Genomic DNA, 10,026 nt, shown 5'->3' with positions numbered 1-10,026 from the left:
CAGATCAGTCGTTGCCTGATCTGATCAGTTGTTGTGATGGGCTACAAAGGAGCACTTCCAAACTCGTGGGGGTGATGAAAATGTTCTGCATCTTAATAGTTGTGGTGATTTACAGGTGTATGCATCTGTCACATCTATCAAACTGTACACTTTAAAAGAATGTAGTTATTGAACATAAATTACACCTCAATAAAGCTGATTAAGAACAAGAATTAAATTAAAGAATCAGAGACATATGAAGTCCAAGACACTTGGAAATGAAAATAATGTTGATACTGCGTTTAGGTGATTTTACACAAAATTTGCCAATTTACCATTCTCATCTCTCCTGTGCATTAGCTAAAATAGAAAAAGACCGACATGAAACGCTTTAGATGTTAATTCTTTTCAAGGTGATAATCAGTTTGATTTTGATAGAACAACGAGGTCATTTATCATTAAAAATTATTAGAGACGTTGAGCATTTTTCATATCTATTGGCTATTTTATTTATTTTTTTAATTGCCTGTTTGTGGACTTTGCCAGCTTTTCTGTTGGGTTGTTCTTCCTGGTTCTTCAATTTGTTTACATGCCTCCCCAGCCTGGGAGTTCATTACAGACAAGGACTGCATCTCATTATTTTCTCTGTCCTCAGCGCAGTACAGTGTTTGGTATCTCGTTCGTGAAATGTTTGTTAAAATTGAATTGAATGATCTGAATTCATTCTCATAACCCTCTGGAGACTTTAACATTATTCATTCTATTTTACAGATGAGGAACACAAGATGCAGAGGTTGAATAATTTTCCGTCACACAACTAAACGGCAGAATTGGGACTGTAATCCAGGCTTTCTGATTTTAAACCATGAGTTTACTGAAATTGTCCTCTATCCCTTCCAGGGATATTTGCCTGGGCCCTGTCTTCTTCAGGATATCAACTGAGTATTTTAAATGAATTTAAAGTTAGCAAAGCGTAACCTCTGCTAGGCGCATGCGTTCCTTTCTTTTCCCACGGTAGGAAAAAAGACACCGTCTTCTCCCCACCCTCGCTTTGCAGCTCTTTTGGCCCCGACGACTCGCCGTCGCCCGTGGGGACGTGTTCACTGGTTGCAGTGATGGCGGCTGGAACCCCAGATTCGCAAGCGCGATTCGGTCAGTCCGTGAAGGGGCTTCTCACGGAGAAGGTGAACACCTGTGGTACTGACGTAATCGCGCTCACCAAGCAGGTGCTGAAGGGCTCCCGGAGCTCCGAGGTGAGCTGGGAGTGGACTCTCCGGGCCTAATATCCCGGCACTCTCCTGTCTTTCTTGCGGTGGGAAGGGGGTCGCGTTGCATCCTGGGAATTGTAGTCCATGAGTTGATGACCGAGAGGAGAGCTTGTTCACGGAGGACGGTGTTGCATTCTGGGATGTGTAGTTTCTGTAGGTAGGAGTAGCGGTCCTACGAGCTACGAGGTCCTACGAGGGAGTGGGATGGGGAAGAAACGAAATAATGGGAATCTGTGACTTAAAGCAGAGATTGCCGCAGACAACAGGTGAGATAGTGGTCCAAACGAATTCCTCATTTGTTTCTCAGGGTTGTCTCTACTGAAGATATGTCCCTTTCAGCCCCTAAATTCTGCGTGGTTTTGCCCTCAATGTCCCAGATTCCTCCCACACTTCTCTGCATTATCTGTCCAGGATTTATTATTTGATGACTTGTCTTTCTGGCCACATTCTTGATCTCTTGTTTTTTAGACTAGCTTTCTCCTTTGCCCTGATTTCCCCCTATCATTCTCTGACTGGTTCTATGAATGAAATTATTTGATGGCTTTTCACACTAGCAAGCTTTTCACCTAGATGAAATGAAAATATATGCCCACCAAAGACTTGTACAAGTTCATAGCACGTTTCATCCATAATAGCACCAAACTGGAAACAACCCAAATGCCCATTGACAGGTGACTGGACAAACAAAATGGGTCTAATGACCCAGCCATTCAATGCTTATGTTTTCACTCAGGAGAAAGGAAGACGTGTCCATCATTTTGTTACATAAACCAACCATGCACATAACATATCATCTAAGATGTCCAGGTTTAGTTTCTTTAAAGTGGGAAACGTCTTGACTACACTTGTAAAACAATCTAGGTACAGTCTTTAGATTTCTGTGACTTTCCCCTGTAGGCTATTTTCTTACTCATAATTAACTCAATAGCAGTGTATCTTAGCTACTCATTTTCAACAAGTATCTTTGATTTTCAACTTAGTTTTCATAAGAATAACAACTCTCTCTCTCTCCCACTCTTTATTTTTACTCATATTTCATCAGTTTCTACATTATTTCATTAAGTTGTGTAGTTGTAGTAGCAAACATAGTATGTCCACAAGTCTTTAGACTTGTATAGGAATGTTCATAGCAGCTTTATTCATATTACTTTAGGGTCCAGTAGAATTGTCTTTACAAAATGAGCTTTCATGTTATGTCCTTAGCTTTTATTGATAGTGGCTACAAGAAACAACTATATGAAGAAAGTATTTGCATTTACCATGATACTATTGTTGAAGTCACTGATCTGGCAATCCCAAATGTGCTTTGTACGAGGTGCCCACATGGTATACTCATTTTAGGATTCAGTGTCAGAGGAAAATTTATCTCTTTTGAAGAATTGTTATGTTGCCTTTTACCAAATAAGCATTATGCAACTTAATGCTTTTCACTTTTTGCCTTGGTTGCACAGAAGTTTCTATGTCAGTTTTAGTGGTAAACATACCTACTTCCTTCTCCTTTTCATGAGTCTTAGATTCTTTTTCTGTTTTTTTTTTAAAATATGTGTGTGTGTGTGTATGTGTACCTATGTAGTAGTTTTGGATAGATTGCCATGAATCTTTTTGGGGAAAAATAAGGTATAAATATGCAAATTTCAGAAAATAATGGTGTTTGTAGTTAACTACCCGTGTGTGTTGAACATCCATAATCATCATAATAAATTAACTGAGCATCTACTATGTGCTGGACACTGCTATGTTTTATGTAGTTTAATTCATTAAGTCTTTACTATCACTAATAATGGAGGTACTTTTCTTATAGAGAAGAATTTCACTTGTCCAAGGTCACACCGTAGCTTGGTGGGGTAGAGTTAGGATTGAAACCTAGGAAGACCAGTTCTAGGCCCACACTCTTCGATGCCATTTCTCATGGCCACTGGCTGGATTAAGTGGCCAAAAAGCCACAGTGCCATCACTGACTGCCCTAATGTGGCTTGCTCCTTCCTGTTCCTCCTCCTGGTTTATTTTTCACATAGGCTTTTTCTGTAGCAGATTTAGATAGGGTGCTCAGTAAGTGGTGTGGATTGAGTTAAGCCGAAACCATTCCAACTTTCTGGGATAGAGTTGACACATTTCTCAAATGTGAGCTTTGTCTTTTTACTGGATCTCTTATATGGCACTTATCACATACCACATTGCATTTTTCTAAATTACCTATGGATTTTTGTCATCTCCTTTACTAAGCTATGAGGTTAATGGAGCTTCTTACTGATTTTCAACCCTTCTTAGCCCCTAGAGCATTGCTTCTTTTGTCAGCAGTTTCCACATAGCTATTTTGTTTGAGTAACTGACAATCCCCATGTGTAAAACACTCATTCTGGACCATCTGCGTAACGAATATTTATTGAGTGTCTGCTGTGTGCCAGGAACTGTTCTAGGTACAAAGGGGAGGGTGGTAAACAAAACTAAGTCCCTGTACTTAGAAAGCTTCCATTTTAGTGAAGAGACAGACAGACAAATGAAGCACACAAAAAATCAGGTGGTAGTAAATGCTATGAAGAAGAATAAAGCCGGGAAGAGAGAGTACCCCAAATAGGGTGGTCAGGGAAGGGCTCTCTGAGGAGGTGACGTTTGAGCAGACACTTGAATGAAGTGAGGGAGCAAGCCATATGGACATCTGGAGGCAGAGGATTCCAAGTCAAGGGTGTGGCAAATGCAAAGGCCTTGAGATAGGAATGTGTGTAAGGTATGCAGGGAGGCCAGTATGGCCGGAGCACAAAGTGCAGAAATCATACGAACTTGCGTCCACGGCACACTGAATGCTTGTGGCTAATACTTTCCTCTCACGCGTGCCTGCGCTGCTGCTCCTCCAGCTGAACTGTGTGCTTGGTAAGGGTTCGTTGTGTTTTTTTCCTAAACCTGGGTAAGGCACTTGTGCTTGATATTGCAACTGCATTGTTTCATGAAACAATACGGAAAAGGATGAAAGATGAGCGCAGAAAAAAAAGGGTTGCTGTTGCTGGGAAAACTATGTTGAAAATCAGAAGTAACTGTTGAAGATAAGTACTAAGAAAAACTGATATTAAGCTAATTATAAGTAAGACAGTGGGAAAAGCCTGGCAGGGAAATCTAAACAGACTCAGCATTCAGATCATTTTACAGGTGTATTCAAGATGTTACTCCATTTTTAAGGAACCGAAACTGGACATCTTAGATGATATGTGTGTGGTTGGTTGATATAAAAAAAATGATGCACAACGCCAGTGAATACATCTGTCACCAAAGAAGAGGCCTTGGCCCCACATTACGACGGCCCTTGCATTCCAGGCAGTCACAAGTTCCAAAGTTCCATCAAGTTTATCTTCTGAATGCCTCTCAACTCTCCTTTCCACCCACCCCCGCTGCCCTTTTTCTTTTACTGCCACTGCTATGGTTTAGGTCACTCCTGTTGCTTGGCTACAGTACTGCAGTGTTCTCCTAATCGATCCGCCTGCTTTTAGTCCTCCATCTAGACCATTCTGCTTACCACACTTCTAAAACAGTAAATCTCATCACGGCACTTTTTTGTAAAATTACACTTCAAAATTCTGAACACCAGCCTTTGGTCTCAGCTTAGAGGTCACTTCTTTCAGGAAGCCTTCCCTGAGCATCTACCCTGTATAAGTTAGACACCCCTGCCCCTCAGCTTCCAGGGCATTCAGCACTTCCCTGTCAGCACTTACCACAAGGTACTGCAGTGCCTTTGTCCTCTTTCTAATTACAGATTCTGAGCCCTGTATTCTGAGACCAGGGCTGTGTCTCTTACTGGCATATCGAAAGCACTTAAATATTTGTTGAATGAATGAGGAAGATTCTATTAGAACCCTTTCTTTCCGTCATCAGTTTGACAGTCACCATCCCCTACCAACTGGAGTTTGGAGTTGGCCATCTAAAAGTGGCCACAAGGAGGGAACAGGAACTCTCATACAGGGTGGGAACGCAAAATAGTATAACCTTAATGGAAGGAAATTTGGCAATACGTAGCAAAATGAAAATCCTCTGATCCAGCAATCACAATCAAGATTCTGAGTCTCTCCCAAAGAAATGCTGGCAAAAAAAAAAAAAAAAATACAAAGATTTGTAAGGTATTTTTGTAGCACCACTTGTAATAGTAAAAGACTGGGACCAGCCCCAGAGTCTTTGGCAGAGCACTGGTTGAACAACCTCATGGGACATCTGTCCAGTGGAGGGCTCAGCATCTGTAAAAGAACGACCTGGAGATTCAGTATATATTGCTGCAGAGCTGTCTCAGTGTGTATTTTTAAGTGAAAATGGCAGGGCATGGAAGAGTGTACATAGGAGGTTACACTTTAAGTAAGGAGCGGGGTGCAGAGTATATACCTATGTCCGTTGTTTGATAAACAATGGAGTGCTAAGCCCCAGACTAATGAAAATATTTATGCATGGGGAGAGAGAACAGGGAGGGGAAGAGGCAGGAAGAAAGGTCTTATTTTATTGTTTTGCCTTTAGAAGCACATAGAGTTTTATTAATTTTCAAACTTAAAAATAGTAGGTAGGGGGTTGAGCTCAGTGGTAGAGTGCGTGCCTGAAGTGCACGAGGTCCTAAGTTCCATCCCCAGTGCAGTTAAGGGAAAAAAGAAAACTAAATAAAACTTGCTCTGGGGGAAGGAATCTGAAGGCTGTCGCAGTGCTGGTGTTCCTGGTTGGTTTGAAGTCGTCGGTTCCCCTTTCACCAGAATCTGTCAGACCCAAGGGAACAGGGAAGGTTGGTGGGACGCACCTAACAGTGGCTCCCTTTCCGTGGCTGGGCTTGACATCTGCCAGGACTAGGCGCAACAGCAGGCCAGGAACCTTCGCTGATCTCTTCTCGCCTCTCAGCGCTGAGTCAGGTCTCCTGACCACAGGCCGCCCAGTGAAACAGAGCTAGAGCTCAGCCTCTCTGGTTCTCAGGGTGAGCTCACTAAATCCGCTTCCGCTTTTCTCCGTTCTTCTCTCTCCCCCAGCTCCAGCTGGCCATCCTTCGAAAGCTAGTTTCCCACTCTCAGTCCAAGCTCCTTCGCAAGCCTTTTTTCCCCCGACTCTGTCTCTCATTCCATTTATAAGTAGCTACATTCCTCCTGTCCTTCAAAATCCTGTCCCAACTCCCACTCTCTCATGCCTCTCACACCACCCCAAGTCTCAAATTTGCCTTTAAAGATTCAGAAGTTAGGTTCTCCCCGGGCTTGTGGAGCCAGAGGGTTTTTTTTTTTTTTTTTTTTTTTTTTTTTTTGTGGCAGACTTTCCCTCTCAGCACTTGATTGATACTAAGCTTAGCAGTTCAGGAGCCCTTGATTTCTCAGACAGTCGCCCTCAGAACAGATGTCGAGCCCATGCTCGAACAGCCATAGTGACCATAAAATGGATTTTCAACAGGAACAAATGGGAAATTATACTCCATTCCATTCAGAGGGTTTGTATTTGTATGGGTTGGGAAAGTCGGAGGAGGGGGGAGGGTGGTGGTATAATAGCAGAAGAGAGAAGATTACAGGAAGTTGGGAGATTTTGATTATTACCATTTTCTTTTTATCTTCCAGCTGCTAGGTCAGGCAGCTCGAAACATGGTACTACAGGAAGATGCCATCTTGCACTCAGAAGACGTAAGAAACAATTTCTGTTGTGATTTGGGTTTTATAAACGTAGTTTGTGTGGCTCCAGGGAAGTGAAATGTTCTATTTCTCTTTTTGTTTTGTTTTTAATGCAGAGTTTAAGAAAAATGGCAATAATAACAACACATCTTCAATATCAGTGAGTACGCCCGTCCAGTGACTGTTTAATTTGCTACAAAATCATTAAATTATTTCCTGCAGGCTGCTTCTTGTGGCCATTGTGTTTCAGTACATTTCCCTGTGGAGGCAGGAGCTGGGAGTAAAGGTGGGGTTGGTCAAGGATGTGTTCCTTCTGGAAGAGATGCCTAAGACTGCAGAAGAAATTCGGGTAGGGGGTGCGATCAGAGCAGGGACCACCTTTTGTGAACCTCACTGTTAACTTGAGGGCCCCTCAGAGGGAGAGACTGCAAATCCCGTGAGGACAGGGCTTATGCCAGGACTGTGCTGGCATAGCGCTTGGCACCCAGTAGGCACTTAATCAGTATCTGCTGGCTGTCTGTGCCTGGGGTCTCTCCTGGAGCGTCTGTACCTTCCCTGGGGAATCACGTATAGCTGTGACGTGTATCTGACATTCTCACATGTAACCCAGCTGTAGCTACGGTGAAATCATCTGGGAGATTTTGAAATATAGAGATTCCCTTCTCCATAGTTTTGGACAAAAATGATAATTTAATTAGCTTTTCATCTTATTTCATTTTGCTTTTTATTTTATGTAGTTGATATTATACTTATGTACCTATTAAGAATATCTGATTGAAAATTTAATTCTTGATATTTAAATAAATAAATGTTCATTCTTTGGGTGTGTACCTAACAGGTATGTGACCGTCTGACTCCACATACCCAGACTGAATTTGAGCCATGTGTGTAGTTTGCTGGACCACATCTCTCACTCTTACAGAGTATTATTACATTTTTAGGTTTAGAATCCATCTTTCTAGTAACTCTGCATGCAGATATTGTAGCACAGTCTTAGGATAGAATGGACAGAAATCTAAAATGTGACAAGCTAGAAATTTGTTCTGCCGATATATGTATATATGGCCATAACTTCTACTTCACTGATTTTCTTATGTTTATTTTCCTCTTTCCTTTTCTGATTTAGGCAAGAAGCTATTCAGAAGAAGTAAGTAACCCCAAAGGTAGAGGAGTTGGGGGCCAACTGTAGCAGGGTGGGGGAAATTATACTGCTGGGCCTTGGATCAGTATACAACTCTGGTTGACATATGTCCTTATATTGACCTGTGCTCTAGGATAGCTCATTGGGGATACAAGGAATATTTCAAAGGCATACCATAAGTCAATTCACTGCTAGTAAAGGCTTTCTAAAAGTTATAGGGTGTAGAAACCAACCTTAAGGGATAGAAAACCTTTCACATTGGTATTATTCATTAAGTAGAGTAAACATACTAAAGTCATTAAGCAGCCTTGTTTTTTTTTAAGTGGATTAAATCTGTCCCTTGAAATATTGTTTACACTACTGATTTGCTTTACAAACCTTTTCTTCATAGTTTAAACATGTCTGGGGCCCTAGTGGACCCATATAAATTTTGATTTAGCTTCAACAGAACTATGCATATAATATGCTTTGTGCAAATAATTTGTATGATATGTTATTTATTTATTTATTTATTTATTTATTTATTTATTTATTTATTTTGCATCAACTATATTTTCATTTGCAGTATCCAGCTCTCTCTTTTTCTAGAGAGAACATGTGAAATTGGACTTGCAGGGACAGTAAACCATTGCATACAAAGAATGTAGAGGATTACTCTTGTCTCTTCACCCAACAATGAATTGACCCCACCAATAACCTCTACATTCAAAGCCAAAAGAAAGTATGATTACATAGAGGGTTGCTATGACAATGAGCTGTCATCAGTGCTCATTCCAGATAAACTTTTTTTCTCTATTCTAATTTATAGTGTTGAGCAGTCATCAAATCTACAGGACCAGTTGAATCATCTGTTGAAATAGAATGGCTTGTAAGAGGACAAAAGCACTTTTTTTGCCTGACACTGAGGAGGAAATATCTTACCTAACCATTGTCCTGTGGGTTTGATTTTCCATTTTCTTCTCCAGAAGATAAATTAGAAAAGATCTATGACAATGAACAGTTTCACATGAAAAGAAGCTAGGTGATTGAATTTTGGAAGCACTTCTTGAATCAGATGAACCCATGTTCTTCTGGAATTTTTAGTTGCTCTATTAGTTTGATATTAAAGCAAAGTTAAAGCATATCTTAGTTTTTCCCATAGAACTTTAATATGTCAAAAGCCATATTGTCTAAATGTGTTTCTTAAGCAAATACAGAGTAATGTTTTAAATTCAGACATGGAGCTTCTATTGTGAACATATAAGAATGATTACTATTCTTTTAAAGACTTTTTTCTTTTAATCAGACAGTCGGGAGGTATTTTAATTTTGTGGTCACAGAATGGTGTAAGGTAATACCTGTTGTTTTCTATTCTTCTCTAGTAACTAAGAGAAGATACTTATTTTTTGTTGTTGTTGTAGCAAATCCTTAAATGAAAATTTGGCAAATGGTATCATATCTGTCCAGCTGCAACCTCCTGCCTTGACCTTCATTCCTAGAGTTTCTTTGTTGTTGTAACTCTTGATTAACTGGCCTTGGGTTCATTTTGTAATTTTGCTAGTCATCAGCAAATTCACTTGTATGACATTATTGCCAAATGAGAACGCAGTTGAGTTACTGTAAGTGCTTTTGGTGTAGGGTCATGTGGTGTAGGTCATGGAGAAAACCTTACGTTTGTAGACGTTTACCTATGTTCATTGAATTTATCTTAATAAATGTCATTACCACTGTCTGTTGTTAAGTCTGAATGTCTTCACTTTGTTTGAATTTAAAATGAGACTCCATTCTGTTCTTAATTTACTAAGGTACTGTGAGAAAGCTGACATAAGAAAATGGTGTTTTTACTGAAAAAAAAAAAGGCAAGTATAAGTTCAGTTTAATTCAAATTGTTTATCATCACGTTGACTAATCATATAAGACTGCATTTATTCCTCATTATTTATATGCACATTAACTTAAGGTAAAAACAAATTAGGTATGAAGGAATTCACTTATGCATTCATTCTATAAACATTTATTACAATTAGTAAATGTAAACAGGCTCAATTTACCTTAA

General features: G+C 40.2%; 1 protein-coding gene across 1 annotated transcript; it reads left to right on the top strand.

Annotated features, from left to right (window-relative positions):
- The first annotated feature begins 1,036 nt into the window (after positions 1-1,036).
- Positions 1,037-9,711, top strand: BORCS7 (BLOC-1 related complex subunit 7). Its single transcript, XM_006182979.3, has 5 exons — positions 1,037-1,232; positions 6,800-6,862; positions 6,967-7,010; positions 7,977-7,997; positions 8,800-9,711. Exons 1-5 carry the CDS (start codon positions 1,095-1,097, stop codon positions 8,849-8,851), a joined length of 318 nt encoding a protein of 105 aa, XP_006183041.1. The 5' UTR covers positions 1,037-1,094; the 3' UTR covers positions 8,852-9,711.
- The last annotated feature ends 315 nt before the right edge of the window (positions 9,712-10,026 follow it).

This window comes from Camelus ferus, chromosome 11, assembly GCF_009834535.1.
Source record: "Camelus ferus isolate YT-003-E chromosome 11, BCGSAC_Cfer_1.0, whole genome shotgun sequence".
Taxonomy (NCBI): domain Eukaryota; kingdom Metazoa; phylum Chordata; class Mammalia; order Artiodactyla; family Camelidae; genus Camelus; species Camelus ferus.
Note: the sequence above shows the minus strand (reverse complement) of the source record. Positions and strands in the feature narration are given on the sequence as shown.